General features: G+C 44.5%; 2 protein-coding genes across 2 annotated transcripts; one reads left to right on the top strand and one right to left on the bottom strand.

Annotated features, from left to right (window-relative positions):
* Positions 1-601: 601 nt before the first annotated feature.
* Positions 602-9,164, bottom strand: prima1 (proline rich membrane anchor 1). Its single transcript, XM_071911015.2, has 4 exons — positions 8,883-9,164; positions 7,887-8,028; positions 5,092-5,221; positions 602-782 (listed from the first exon to the last, which is right to left on the bottom strand). The coding sequence occupies exons 1-4, from the start codon at positions 9,162-9,164 to the stop codon at positions 683-685; spliced, it is 654 nt and encodes a 217-aa protein (XP_071767116.1). The 3' UTR covers positions 602-682.
* A 5,544-nt stretch (positions 9,165-14,708) lies between these two features.
* On the top strand, positions 14,709-15,491 carry LOC139920866 (protein FAM181A-like). Its single transcript, XM_071910951.1, has one exon. It carries the CDS (start codon positions 14,709-14,711, stop codon positions 15,489-15,491), a length of 783 nt encoding a protein of 260 aa, XP_071767052.1.
* The last annotated feature ends 232 nt before the right edge of the window (positions 15,492-15,723 follow it).

Raw genomic sequence — 15,723 nt, forward strand, 5'->3', positions numbered from 1 at the left:
GTCCTATATTGACGTTGATCCTCTTTTTTTTTTTTTTTTTTTAACATGGATTTCTTTAAATTGCATAGTCAGATGAATCCACATCTCAGAGCCAGGGCCAACAGTAAAATCATGCCTCTCACAAAGCATCTGCCTCGAAAAATGGAAAACAAAAGATGGACAGTGTGAGGAATATAAAAATGTTGCATTCTCCGTAAAAACTGCATGCACGTAATTTATTGTGTGTGATGGGCTGTCCTGTTTAGCCGCCCATGGAACTGCAGGGCTGCTGTATTGTCTGTTGTTCCCTTGCAGATGTCAACAGTGTGCGAGGTCTGGATCTGCAGCAGACTGGCAGACAGTCCCTCTCCAGCCAGCAGCCAACCAGCCTGTCAGCAACACTTGCTGTTACTAAGAGCATAATGTTCAGCCTGCTGCGCCACTTTTGACACCATGGGGGTTTGTAGATCTTTCTCTCCATCCTCCCTCGCTTGATTTTTTCCCTTCCAACTTTTACAGCCCTTTCTTGAGCCGAGCGGTGTCTTCAGTCCGGGCGACATGCCGAGAGACGAGGAAAGGTATATGCGTTTGAAAAGCTCGGGTAAAACCCCGTTGCATTCTGGGTGAGAAGGGATTGTTGTATTTGGGGTAAGGTGAGAGACGGTAACGGTGATGTCACTTCCGGTGTCTGTCGGGGGACAGTCTATACCACAGTGTTGTTAGTACCCATGGCCTTCTTGTTGCGGATGCTCATGGCGTATTCCCCGCGACTCGTCCCGTTCTCTTCTTTTCGTAGTGGTTTCCTGTGAAAAACAAACAGTTTCATAAAGTGAGGATTCATTCCTTGACACGAGAGATTCGATGTTGTATTGGCCCCCAGTTAAAGGCCACGTCATTAAACAGAGTTTCTAGCCTGTTAACCTTTAGGATGATTTGATTTCTCTGGCTGCTCTGGGTGGATAGCTATCCTTTCTAATAAGCTCAATGTTAAAAGGTCACTTTGCTGTTGGATCTGCGCGAGGAGACAGGAGGAGAAAGATACATTGCAACACAGGGAATGAGGCAATTACATATGCGGCTTGGTAAATGAAATCTTCCCCCTAAGTGATGAGTATGTGTGTGGATGTCAAAACAGCTTGGGAATTACATCAATACATAACCTCATGTGAAATTCCCCCTCAACGTCGGCCGCCCTGTAATACTCTTCCCCTTTCTGCGAGTACTTTCTGGTGCAAAGAAAGCTGCAACACATGATCCTCTCGCCGCTATTGGTCTGTGAAGAGCAGTATCATTCAATGCAGCCCTTTTCATGCACCCCTCAGTGCTTTTGTGGTTATTATATTTGTCCAGTGTACTGTGGCTTCTGCACCGACCCCCTCAGCTGCTCTCCTCTGCTCGGGCTTATGTAACTCAGAGACAGATCTGAATACAGTTAGTACAGTCATTGTCCCACTCAACACTGTACAGTGCCTTCGCTGGCACACAGGACCCTTAAGCTACATCTTAGCTCCGTGTCTACTTCCCTCTCTCCTGAAAGCCCTGGCTGGCCGGTCCGACTTGACGAACAGTCATTCCCAGTCCGGTCCGGCACCAGCCTCTTCCCTTCTTAGGCGTCATGCAGCGAGGAAATCCTTACAGGTTGAATCCATCTCCTACATGACACTCCTAAATATTTACAAAGACACCTACTGAATTATGATCAATCTGAGGCTGAAAAATGGCAGCGAAAGTTTTAAGTTTCAGTCATGCGAAACATCTGAAAGCTCCACAGACATTGTTTTATTTTTTTGTAACTTTTAATAACATTTATGGCTTCAATATGTCTATTTTTGGGGTCAGCTCTTACTGATGATGGCAGATGACAAGTAAAACCCTGCCAGAAGAATATGACTAACTGTTCCCCAAAATAGACGACAGGTATCACGGCCTACTTGTGAACATCACACACTCAAATGTCCCCGAGCTGCATTCTATTTTTTGGAGGTGGGGGTGTTAATAATGGGTCTGGAGCAAAGTTGTAAACAAAACGTGAGGGAATGACTCAGACTTCCCGCGGGAGCGCTTCATCTGGTGGGGTTGAATGGCGCAGGCCACCGGGGACGCATGCTGGCCATGTAGGACAGATGCTGCTGCTCTGTCCCAGTGGGACCTGGGAAAGCCTGGGAAAGGGAACCGTCCGGCCCCGGGGTGGAAACGCATCCTGCTGCGGGGAAGATGATTGGCTGATGTAGCTGCAGCTCGGGGAGTTGGGATATACCAAAGTTTTCTCTAAGGGATGGGCTGTACTGTTTACAGCAAGTCTGGGAATTCTCCTGTGAAAAGAAGTGGTAGTCAATGGGGTCGATATTCATTCAGCGTTATGCAACTTTTCCGTGGCTCACCAATGATTTCAACTTTGGAATATTTTGGACAAAAGGCCACACTGCTGCGCTATGGACTGCTGGAAGACGCTCCAGTCCTGGTCATTTCTAATAAGATGTAATCTCCGGTTAGGCTGACCATGTCGCTTCGGGCCACCACACAGGGCAGAGCCTTTGGGCCTCAGACCGACCTCTACCCAGGCCTTCAATAATAGATGCCATGCTGTTGACACATGGCAGGTGGCTACACAACACTTCACAGGTTAGATGAATATTTCATATCAAAGCTGTGCAATCACAGCACACATACCTGTTTGAAGTTTGGGGAATGGATCATGATGAAATTGGGACATGTGTTGAGCTGTTTACAATTACTCCAGCCATCTGGAAATTAGAGTAACATGCTATGGTTCAAAGAAAAAGTATTAAAAAACAGACTTAAAAATCCTGTGTTGCTTTTCACCTGTTTTGATGGTGCTGGTATGGTAATTGGGAAGATAAAAACAGAGTAGATGAATTATGTATAAGCAAATATTGGATTTTAAACCATTTTGCTTTACAAAAGCATTTTGCTTCCGTTGCATGTGTGATTGAATATATTTGATATATTGCCGTTGGACAGGACCGGCTGTAATGTATCACTCTTCATTGGACAAGACTCCCAGCGCAGTAAGTGATTGGGAAAAGCTTCTAGCTTCATTAGGCAGTTGTGTTGAGTTGTGTTTGTTTTGGCTTCCTGGATGGCTGACAGCCTGGACTGCAGCATCATGTCTTTTGATTTGAATGGCACAGCAACACTGAAACACAGCGTGTGTCTGAATCCTCTTCTCTATGCTTGCACACACCAGCTTCCCTGGTGTTGTGGACTCCGCTGAATAGAATTGTATGGAATAGTTTTTTTTTTCCAACCCCTTTGCCTCTGACAGATGACTGGCAGACAAAGATTATAAAAAATAACAAAAGGCCAGGAGGGCTGGGACCTGCAGAGCTAGCTGCTCTGCTGTCTGTGGTGCTCAGGCCTTGGCCCTCGGCCAGCTGATTTTCTTTGGGAAAGCCCTGAGCACTGAGGGGCTGGAAGGGCTATATATAACTGCCTCTGTTTTTCTCACTGACAAACCCTCTCTCACATTGTTATTGACTAAGACACCCAATTACTGCCTTTCCCTGCTTTGGTAGACAACATTTTTATCCGTCCTTTTCTCTGCGTTGTTCTCCCTTCGTCTCAGGAACGATGGATGATTAGAGCATCCATGACAAATTTCAAAGGAATCATTTTATTTCTCCACAGTTTTTCCTTGGACTGCTTTCCTATTGGCTGGAGACTAATGAATGTCTAATGAGGCCCGTCTGGCTGGACCTGTGTATTTTTCCCTTCTCATTCAGAGTGGAGGGCAGCTTGGCGTGGCACAAAGTCTGCAGTCTAGAGCCCACAGAGCTTCAGGACACGACCCGCTTGCATGTATAAAAGATGTGGCCTGCGACTGAATGACTGCGCAAATTAATTCATAAATAATGACTTGGGTTTGGGGCTAGAGCCCGTATTGCAACAACACTTTCCTACCACTGCTGCATTAAAAAAGGTGCCCCTTGGCTACACAGGGGGCTGGAGAATTGCCATAATGAATTCCTGAGCCAACCACCCATTACTTCCGCTGCCTGACTTTGCCTATTTGTTGTTTGAAGAAAGGAGAAATAGAATTCTACTGAGGAAAGCCATATCGGGCATGCACTCTTATATAGTCTCATAAATATGATAAGATATAATATAACATAATAAATATAAATATACATAAAATATAGAATAGAAATATTCCTTTAATTTTGTACACATATCTATGGCTATTCTCAAAGGGGTTTGTGACGGTCATTGTTTATGCTACATTTTATACAGTGTGTAAATATGCTAAAATGATGTATGTATGTATATATATGTGTATGTGTATGTGTGTGTGTGTGTGTGTGTGTGTGTGCGTGTGTTTGGGTATGTGGGTGGGTGCACACAAGTATGCTCCTCATGCCTCTCTGTGCACGTGCAATGCTTTGCCCAGTTTGGATGTGTGTGTGCGTTTGTTAAATGTCTGCGAACATGAACGTGTATGTCAGTTTGCATGTGTGACACCGTGCTGCCTGAATGTCACACAGGGAATTGGGTCTTGGTTGTGCTGCAGGCTAAAACCTCACACAGCCTTTTCTCTAATAAGCCAATCCAAATGGGGGAAACAGTTGCCACTGCAACAGCAGGGCCTTGGGATTCCTCTGCTAGCCTCTTGCCTTCACTTTCACATTCATCAAGCTGCCATTCTAAGAAGCTTGGGACAATTACGCAATTTAAAACCAGCACAATATTGCAAAGTCGAATCATCATGCAGCTCCAATTTAGAGAGTAGTATATTTCTGCATGACTTGCTGTAGTGGCTCTTCCTCAGTGACATTTACAACCCATTCCATTATCTAACCTCTGACCTTAGTGTGACCCAGCAGGGTTATGACAGGGTCACTGTAGCCTTCTGCTTCATTCACATGTTCGCAGATGGACGAGAAATGGCACAATCCCCCATGGGTCAAATCACAAATCATATGTTGAGTAACCTGCCTATGATAGTTTGTCATGCACCATTACTTGATGTTTTTGACATCAAAGACTCTCACAGAGGGGTTATTCTCGACAGATGCATGACAGTACGATGTAATTGCGATACTACATCCACAGTACAAAAGACCAGGCAACAGAATTGCAATAGTGACATCCAACCTCTTGATGGCCTTGTAGCAGATGATGATGGCTGAGAGGAGGAAGACAACTGAAGCACAGCCCACTGTTCCAAGCACTATAATCTCCATCTCCATCCACCAGGGCCTCAAGGGCTCGATGGGCTCTGCCACTGAGAGAGAGAAGGGGGGGGGGGGGAGAATGGGATGGGAGAGATGATGTAGAAGAAGAGGATGAAGAGAAAAAATGAAGATACAAACAAATCAGTTAATGTGTTTGCAACGCTAATCGCTTTAGCTTAGACACTGACTTAGGTTTATTTATTAGATTCCTCATCAATCCGAGACTCTATGATGGCATGGTGAAAACTCATCATCAGTGCAGTCCGGCCAGCTCCCATGTTCAGCTGCAATGGGCCATGAATGTATCGATTGGCTGTAATATTATAGTACATAACAGAGCACCGTGGAAGTGATTTTCTTCCCTGCTCTCTCAGTAGGGAAGTAGCTGTGTCCTCGCCTGTTCTGTAGGTCTTAGGTTCAACGTTCAGAGATATCCAACCCGACACCATGAATCATTTAAGGTCCCGTCAGCCTTCCTTACACCAGCACTCCCTGTCCACACCAATTACACTTGCAGGAACCTCCTGCTCTTTCCACATTAGATCTGTGGAGTAAGACCACTTACTAGGAACGTTGTATAACATTATGTGCATCAGCAACTTAGTGTCTGTAGGGCAGAACTTCCTCTCATCTCCTATGTCTTTCTCTCACTATCTATGCATCTATCTAGCCATGAATGCATGTATCTATGTATCTATGTGTCTGTCTATCTATCTATCTATCTATCTATCTATCTATCTATCTATCTATCTATCTATCTATCCAATCCTTCTCTCCCCCCTTCACGTTCCTCCTCCACTACTCCCTGCCTGCCACTCCATCAATCTGGGACAGTATCTGTTCTGGTTTGTTCCAGTTTCATTGTCCTGAAACATGTACATACAGCGATGAATTCACAGCTCCTGCATTTAGTGTTGTTGTGTTGTGAATGAGAGGGAGGGTTTTACACCATAGCAACAAATACCCCTTAGTAATGCTGTAGACTATCTTCCAACACAGCAGATTTCTCCTGAGCAAATGACAAGGCATGGCTCTCCCCAGCACAGCACGTCATAAGTCACTATGAATCTAAAAGCTCCTCTCAGCCAAACTTCCATTTTAATCCTGCGTTTTGTCAACGGCTGTAGGATTTTATTCAGTCAGTGGTAAGGATCTACTTCATTGTGATAAAGCTCACTCCTTTGAAGGGACTTCTGAACCATTTTTAGCACACAGACTCTTACTTAACAGTGCCAATTTCTGTAATTTTTCAAACTTTTTGCAGATAGATAAGGTCTCAGTCATTGTCCCAGTTTTTCATGCCAGCTATGCATATTCATTGCATTTTTAAACACTAAAGTTTAAAGCAAAATTTAAGCTCTAACAGTTCTGCAAATTGGGCTGGTGAAGGAGTTTTACAATAATTATGTGTCTATATAGTTTAGATTGGGAAACTCGCTATCGGCCAATTATTTATGCCGTCTCCGCCTTCTGCAAACAATTTCCTGTAAACTAAAAAATGAACAAAAATCAGCATGCTTATCATATTTATCATAACATAATGCTGTTTACTGAGGCATCAAAGCCTGCAGAAGCAGCGCCCACTAATGAGTTGTAGTCATGCGTTGGCCATAATTGGGCATTCAAACCCCCACCTTACAGTACAGTCAGATGGTCCTGGCAGCATTTATGCAGTGACCTTGACAACAATCACAGAAGGGTCTATAACTCTCTATTCATAGGTGGCTCACATGGTGAGTCAGGGGAAAAAGGAGGTCCATCTAAATTGACCAGACAGAAAAAAAATCGTTGAAACTGATTGATTGAAACCTTTCCACCGCTGTCTGTTGAGACTTTGATGATTAAGTGTTCCTCCCTACTCATAACATTAAGGGCTCAGGGTGAGTGATTCTAAAGAGTCACAGTAAAAGCTCCGAACGGCTGCATCATCAGCAACGCCTGTCCCATATTTCACAGCATTGCTCATTAAGGTGCTTGTGACTACATACAAATCATATCAACTTTCAGCGGGCAGACTGGTGAAATAGATTAGGCTATCTGTCAATGGATTTACCATATCTGGAATAGGACGAAAACAGGAGCGTAGAGGGGAAACTGTGCCGCAACAGGCACCGTATCCATACAGACACACATGCAGAGGCATACACACACACGCACTCACACACACAACCGCATACCCATGCAGACCCTGATTGCCGCCGGCTCGACTTCAAAACGAAGCTGGAACTACTGGGCCGGTTCATTAGCCCCTTATCTCTATCAAACTAAAGCTAATTTAATTAACTCATCTGCGTTTTAATCAGGGGTCCTCCGGGGGAAACCCTACCACTGAACCACTGAGCTTGGCAGCCCAGCAGGCATGGATTTCACAGGCAGCTGGGTACTCCCCAAGGTCAGACCCAGCATAAATTAGTCTTGTGTTCAGCTGTCAACATCCTGCCGGCTATATCACACACACTCAGACGAAAACGTGCAAAAACGTGCATGCACGCAAACGCTAATCTCTGGGACTTGATGTTAAATTCTTTCTTCTATTCTCAAAAGGAAACACTTAACGCCATAACAGTTTCTTCGGACTAGCCAGTTGCTCAGCACCTGTGTCTGGCTAGGCATGGGGGTTCCGTGAGACAACTGTGGGTGAAACAGATGAGAGTGAGACAGACAGTTTCGAGCGAGACAGGTGTGAAAGCTGGAGGTGCGAGCTGGGACTCTTACCTGTGGTCCCCAGTAGCCGTGGGGGAGGCGGTGGAGGAGGCGGTGGAGGAAGGGGAGGGTAGCTTCTACAGTGGCATGCCAGCTGGCACTGTTCGCTAACTTTCTCCGCCACAGTCTGTGAGCATGACCTCTGGAGTTCTCCCTTATGGTGAGAGAGAGGGAGAGAGCACAAGAGTGAGAGACATTAAAATGTTTCAGGCACCGTCCTTCAGTGCACACTGAGAAATAACAGTTGCAGTATCGTGCATCATAAATGGAGATGCTTCAGCCAACAGCAGCCTCCTGGTTGTTAGTAGTATTGAGCCCAGTGGATATCACTGCTCCACTGTTGTTGTCACAGCAGCTGCTGTGTATAGACATGCAGAATAGTATCATGTCTATGGCTGCAGCCCGCTCCCTGTAAGAAACCACCCACTAACAGAGTGGGCAGCAGGCTGCCCCGAGGAGTGTGCGTGGGTGGACTTGGAAACTCAAGCAGATCACATTACACATGAACCCTGGCAACACTGTGTGCGTGTGAACAACGGCTCACCACTATCTGTAGGCAGCAGCATGGGGCAGAGGTTAGAATACTCATCCCTAACATATGCCTGCTGCAGGGATCCTTGTGGGATAACTGTATATTGTTATCATAGAAACACAGTTGGCTACTCCATGTTCTACACCACAATAGAATAGAGTGAGTGTGTGTTTATACATAGCTATATTTCTCATGCTTTACTGGAAACTCACTTCACATGCATGCCTGTCACTATTAACTTAAGACAGGTGTGTCCTGGACTGGTGACCTATCCACTGGTGCAGACACACGCAGATTATAAGGAAACAAGACAATGTATATTAATCGTACATAAATAATAAAGTTTACTTTGGCAATGCTCATCAGCCGCCCCAGTCCACCCGCATAGTCCAGCAGTAAATTAAACTCCAATTACACTTGTGTAACATCTTCTCATGCGTAAAATGACAAGTGGCGCGCCTGAACGTGATCCTTACCTGGCATGAGAGTAAAAACAGTGAGAGAAGGCAATGACCGAAGAAAAAAGGCCAAAAACTTAAAGTAAATGGCATTAGATCTTGGACCAGCATTCCTCTTGCGCTGTTCTCGAAGACACTAGGCAGCGTTTCCAACAAATGAATGCAGTATACATAGGATTGGACTGTTTGGGAAATAACCATCCACCCTGTCCAGTTCAGCGGCGATATCTGTGACAGGCGTCTCCAGAAATAGTTTATGCCACAATCATTTTCCTCTTGAAATCCCGTTGTCGATAGCATAGGACAAGCGAGACGGTGGAATGAGCTGCAAATCTCGATAATTCATATCTCGAAAGTAGTTTTTTTTATTGGCACTCAGATAGCGACCTGAATCACGCCGCTACTCCGTGCAATGTGAGGGCGGTAGATGGCCCGTACCTTACATCCCTCCTCGGCTGCAAACATGAGTGCAAATGGGCCACTCAAGCCATCGAAGTTGAAGAAAAATGAAGAGAGAGATCCTCAGGAATATCGTGCGATAGGATTCCTCACAATAGCATCACACATCTCCTCAACTTATCTAGGCTAAATAATGTATGGGCGAGTCCGGAGGGCAGAGCCGAGGGTTAAACTGATGCATCCCCCTCTGTGCCAAAATACAGCGGGCTGTTTTATACAGGAGCATCACCACCGCGCACTTGATGCAGCGCTCACATCAGCTCATCCTGACAGCGGGCTTAAAATTTCCCCCCGATCTCAAATTCTTTCCAAAGTCCCAAAACACGGGGAAGGGATAGGGATTTGAATGCGTCGTGGATGTCAACTGGGCTTTTTTTTTTTTTTTTTTTACTGGTCAGAGCTGAAAGTAGCCCACAGTGCATGGAGGCGAGTCTGTAAAGGATGACGCTTGATAGACCGAATTAAAGTCGAGTAGAGAGAGAGAGAGAGAGAGAGAGAGAGAGAGAGAGAGAGAGAGAGAGAAAGAGAGAGAGAGACTGGGGTTATAGAAAGACCTGGGGCCTATGTAAGACGCCTACCGACTGAAAACAGCAACCCATGTTCGATGTACTGTAGCAGAATTATCTGTGGTCCAATGTCCCAAAGTGATATTAAAACACAAATCCAAATCCGGCATTTATTATTTATGTTAGAACGATAAAGCCACTCCATGTTTATTTTAGCATATTTTAACATAAGCTTACATTACACCTTGCATTTTTAATGTATCTTTTTTTTTTTTTATCACTATGTGTGTTATGATGTAGTGTAGTCTAGAAGAGATGATACTGTAGGTAGGCCAGGGTGTAGAGTGCAAACAACCAGACTGCAATGGGTAGTTTGTAAGAGGAGAGTTGCATAAGAATGTTGGTGGTCTTCAGTGGAGACAGTTATGAAATTACCCCACAGCCTGCAGCCATGCACACAACACTAGAATGCCAACGTGACATTCTCAGTTTATTTGTATTTACTTAAAAAAAACTGACACTAGAGTGGAACCTCGTTAGTGTGAGGTCACATGGGAGTAAAACCTTTGTGCTCTTCTTGGTTCAAATGGTGCAATGTGAGAAAACTTGCTTTGGTCTGATGTCATTAATAACTATGAGAGAACCAGTGAAGAACCAAAGCTGATACACAAAGCCATTATGGAGAATATATTTTGTATCTGTAGAGCTGTAACTTACAAAGAACTTGTGAATAATGATATGTTTTTAAATGTAGCCATATAGATAGGAAAACAATTATTTAACATTTCCAAATTTGTAAAAGCAATAATAATGTGATACTTTATTGATCACCATAGGAATGCTTACTACACCAACTTGCTGCCCTGGGTGTGTATCATTATATGGGAATCAGTGTACAGTATTGTAATTATTATTCATGCATTTTTAAATAACAATTTCTCATTAATTTTGTGTAGCCAGAGGGCTTAGCTGCTCTCTGAAAGTTCTACTTGTGGTTTAAATAACAGAAGTGGCAGCCCACTGTGTCATAAGAGATACATTTCATAAAAACCTGCCAGGTTTTTTCTCTGAAATACAACTAGCATCTGAGCCAAGTATTAAAATAGTTTTGGATTAAGATCAATGAATTCAGCATCTAGCCTTAAGGCCCTTATGTTGCAGCTACACATTTGTTATGTCTCTTAAAAGCCCTTCCAAAAGCTGATGGGTGAGCTCATGCCCAAGAGTTGTGGCTGACTTTTAGTGAGAAAATTCCATGGCTGCTGTTGAATTGCAGTTGATTATTGGCACATACAACACAGACCTTTTCAGAGTCTGAGAAGTGCAAGTCTGGATTTGGCATATAGGCTGCCCAGTGGCTCAGCTCCTCCATCCTCTCCTACAGTCTATCCCAGTATCGATTACCTGACAAGAGAGAAGCACTACATCGCCTGGTTCCTTCCTGCTGGCTCAACTCATTCCAACAGCCGCACAAAATCTGCTACAGCAAACATCGCAGCCCTTTCAGACTCAAATCAGAGAACCCATTGCTTAAATATGTAATTGCTGTGTTCTTGCAGTAATATTATAGTAATGAAACAGCATTTACATCCCTGCTCACAAACCCATGAACATGATACTATTTGTATCTCAGTAAAAGTGATTTTAAAACCTCAGTCAATCAAGGCATATTCATTTTCAGCTGAAATTCACTCAATAGCATTTAGCTTAACTATCTATTTCCCCTTTATTGTCTCAGTCCTGCTTGGCTTTATCATAATGGAGGTAGATTGCCATCTAGTGGCAAAGACTGGCCACATGTGACACTAAGGTGCTTTGTAACTGCATTATAACAAACATTACCAGATTATTGAAGTAAGTAGAAAAAAGAAGCTGTCCTTTTTGTAGTTTAGTAACTGCTTAACTTCAGAGAACTGTCCTGCAACCCCCTTCTGTCTGCTCAACTGTATAGGTTAGTGTTTAAGCAAAAGGTATAGCCCAAATAATACAATAATTAAAACACCACTGCAAAAAGCATTATTTAACACGTAACAATTAAGAAATGCTTTTAGACTAAAAGGGTAAATAATAGCATCTAAAAGTTTTGTCATTCTTTGAATTTGTGTTGCTGTCTGTGTGGAGAAAAGATTTAGTGGAGGATCATCTACCTCAAACCTTGCTAGGGCAAGAAGATGTCTTGCACTGTCAAGGGAAAAACACAGAGCTATTTTTGAGCAAAGCAATAAGACGAGAACTGTACAGGTGAGACAGAGAAATTGTTGTGGGTGCCACTCATGGATGTATTATGGAATGTGTCTGTCATGGAGTGTGTGCCGATGGAGTGGAGATAATTTATATAGAATTAGAGCTCCATCAGGCAGCTAATAAACACATTTCTGCAGTATCCAAACTTAGTGAGGCATGGAGGTTCAGCCTTATAGCAAGAAGGACCTGGGTTTGACTTGTGGAATATTGTGGACTATGGTGCATCATGTGTCATCATGTGGCTTGCATGTGAAACACTTAACATAAAGAAGAGCCAGTTCTAACAAGGAATATTTTAAAAAAAGTAATTATAAGCTGTTGCACCCTTCCTGGAATGGTAGTGTGATCATCAGACGTTGCTTTGTCTAAGTGTTTGGCCTTGTAGAGTGATTCTCATTCAGAAAATGCAGCTAGTATTGTCCTTCTCTCCATTTTGGAATGCATGAATAAAGCTTTGATATAGACGGAAGACTGTTGATGTGCTTTATACAATAATTATTCAATGCAGAACCTAGGAAGATCCTCATAGACATTCTTCCACAGACCCACTGGCCCTTTCTGTGTGGAGTTTGCATGTTCTCCCCATGTGTGTTCCCTCACACATTCCAGACATACATGTCAGGTGGATTGGAGACTCTAAATTGTCTAAAGGTGTGAATGGGAGTGTCTGTCTATCTGTGTTAGCCCTGTGATGGGCTGATGGCCTGTCCACGGTGTCTCCCTGCCTTCCACATAATATAAGCTGGGATATAGGCTCCTGCGACTCTCAAAAGGATTGAGCCAGTATAGACTGAATACATGAATATATAAATAAGCTAGATTTGTGATGTGTTTGCGTTTTATTCAGGAGTTCCATAGATCAACTCAAAAAAAAATCTGAAATAGCCAATCAACTTCTCATCCACCTGTCTTCCAAGCTGGCACAAGGACAGGGACACATAGTGGGATTTATTGATGCCACTGTGCTTCCTCCCTCTTTCTCATTCTCCTTCACTTCAAAAGCACAGGAGTGGGGTGACAGGCCAGGGGAGGGGAGCCCCATTGTTAATTGGCCTTTTCAGCTGAACAGAGAGGTGAAGGGAGGAAGAAGAGAGGAGGACAATAGGGTCCCATTGCCTCTCCAGAGCGCGAGGGATGCACCCCCTCTAAAGCTGCTCTGCTCCGAGCATATAGACCTGCGTGGGTCTCACACAACAGAGATAGACAATAATCAATCATGTAGCCTATAGGCCCGCACTTCACAGTAAACAAACAACCTAAGCCTTAATGCCTGCATGATACACACAGACAGTTTAGCATTCCAAGTCCTGACTTTTAAAAAAGGGTGCACAACTGGTCAGGGTGCAGGATTTAAGGGCAGTGAGAGTGTACGGCATGAGGTGTAGGTTACTTACCAGACAAACAGTTTCCTCACATCTCATTCCGCTGCTGCTGCTAAGAGGAGGTGGCTCAATGGAACGATAGGTACTCTTTTTTCACTTCAATAAGGGGATGGAGCTCAATTAGCATTTCACAAGTCCCCTTTTCCTCCTCTATTGCAACCTTCCCCGCAGAGCCCATGCTTTCTCTAGGGATTGTCCTGTTTTGGGCCCTTGTTGCCGTTGGCAGGGTGACAGTATTCGAGTGTGCAAACTTGTGCTATTGTCCGCGGGCCAGAGGGAGCCATGGAGACCCCATAATATGACACAGGAAAATGTTTGCTGATGGCAATTCTATGGGCTTTGTCCGACTCTTTCTCCTTCATGACGACTCGATTTAAGTCTCTAAATGTTTGACTACAAATGCAGGAGTGCTATCCAGCTCCTTTCCCTTTGTCCCGCGAGGTTTGAATGAGTAATTCAGCCTTTGTGTCGCTCGATTGAGGGGGCAAACAGAAAGACAAGATTCTTGAGCGTTCAAGCCCCTTTCCATGGTTATGCACTCTTTAGATCCCCCCCTCCTCACCAAATCCTACATCTGACATCACTCTTGGGGAGGGCATGAGGGGTATCTAGAACAGTTAAAAACTCGACTTTAACCGCTCCCGTATATAGTTGTGATGCATGTGCATTTCACCAGACTACACACGCATATTCATTCATGCGCATTGCGTTTTTTCGGCGATGTTTGGCCAACGCGCGGAACCGAAATCAGCATGTAAGAGAAATATTGCATCCCCTCAGCGGCTTTTTTAGGCGGATCTCCATGACAACAATTTGCAATGGTGAAGAATTCGATACCAGGGCGCTTGGAGGCTGATTGGGGTGCATTGTGAGGGGCCTGGGGTCGCTGATTGGTTCAAGCAAAGCACCATAACTACAAGGAGTTTATATTCATTCAACTTGTTGAAGTGCTCTAACTGCAGCCTGGAGAGAAATCTGTGCTCAGACTGTGGCTTGGAGAGCCTGGATTCATCCAACAGCGGTGAGTAGGGCAATTCCTTGTAAAATGATGTTAAATGAGCTGCATCACGCCAGGTCTTCTAGGCTTAACTCCAGATGTCCTACAGTGATGTGAGTTTTGTTGTTATTGAGAGGATAACAAGCGCATTTTTATGCACAACTGAAAATTGTTTTCTGATTTTCCCTTCAACAGGTCTTCGAGATGGACAACCAGTTCTAGTATGGATTAATTTGGGCAAATTCTTTGGCAAAAAATGGCAAATGCAGACAGTGAGGTCAAAACGTTGCTGAATTTTGTAAATTTGGCATCCAGCGACATCAAGGCGGCTCTGGACAAGTCAGCTCCGTGCAGACGCTCTGTGGATCACAGGAAATACCTGCAGAAACAACTAAAGCGCTTCTCTCAGAAATACTCCAGAGTCCCCAGATGCCACACGCACAGATCTCCTGAGTATGGGGGCGCTAAACCGGTGGGGACTATTCATCAGGGTGTGAAGGGCACTGAAAAGGCCGGCTCGGATGCGCAAGATGTGGAGAATCATGTGGGGGCCACCGTGGAGCAGGTGCCCATGAGGAAACGCCAATTACCAGCCTCGTTTTGGGAGGAACCCAAGTTAACCCAAACTGCGAGGGACCATTCACATTTAGGAGTGAAAAAGAGTCCGGGCGCAACCGAGGCCGGTGAAACTGAAAAGAGGAAAAGAGGTTATGATGATGATGATGCAAAAGCCACATTGTCTGCCTCCAGTCGACGCAGCTCTGCGGACAAAGAGACGCTGAAATTGGACCTGACCTCTCACCACTGTGTGAGTGTGTGCGGCTGCTGCCCCTTCCAGTACCACGGACACCAGGTCCTCCACAGCCACATTGTTGTCCCACACTCGCCCCTGGGACTGTGGGGCAAAGCAGCAGGGACTGAAACTGAGCTTCCTGAACATCCTTATGGACAGAAAATCCATACGCACGTTGTGGTCAAGCCCATACCGACTAAGCCCGCCGTTCCCTCATCTATTTTCAGTGTGTTTGGCTTCATTTAAGTAGCCTACTAATAGACGCACAGCCGAAAAGGCGTCATACAAAAATGTGTAAATAGTAGGGCTAATTATTTTGATTTTGTGTTTTACCAGCCAACACTTCTCTTTCAGCAGTTTAAGATGGGACACTTTCTCAAGCACTTATTGGAATGCTCGAGCCTACTTTTTTCTATAGGCTGAAATTGCACTTGCACGTGGGATGAGTTCATCAACTTCATATTAATGTCAGTCTGAT

This window comes from Centroberyx gerrardi, chromosome 17, assembly GCF_048128805.1.
Source record: "Centroberyx gerrardi isolate f3 chromosome 17, fCenGer3.hap1.cur.20231027, whole genome shotgun sequence".
NCBI lineage: Eukaryota > Metazoa > Chordata > Actinopteri > Beryciformes > Berycidae > Centroberyx > Centroberyx gerrardi.

What these genes read in the sequence shown, in the direction of transcription:
- prima1 (XM_071911015.2), bottom strand. Translation starts at nt 9,164, where the DNA reads ATGCTATCGACAACGGGATTTCAAGAGGAAAATGATTGTGGCATAAAC. An exon ending in TGTTTTTACTCTCATGCCAG is followed by an intron (nt 8,029 to 8,882) that starts GTAAGGATCACG and finishes TCTCACCATAAG; the next exon opens with GGAGAACTCCAGAGGTCATG. An exon ending in TGCTACAAGGCCATCAAGAG is followed by an intron (nt 783 to 5,091) that starts GTTGGATGTCAC and finishes TGTTTTTCACAG; the next exon opens with GAAACCACTACGAAAAGAAG.
- LOC139920866 (XM_071910951.1), top strand. Translation starts at nt 14,709, where the DNA reads ATGGCAAATGCAGACAGTGAGGTCAAAACGTTGCTGAATTTTGTAAAT.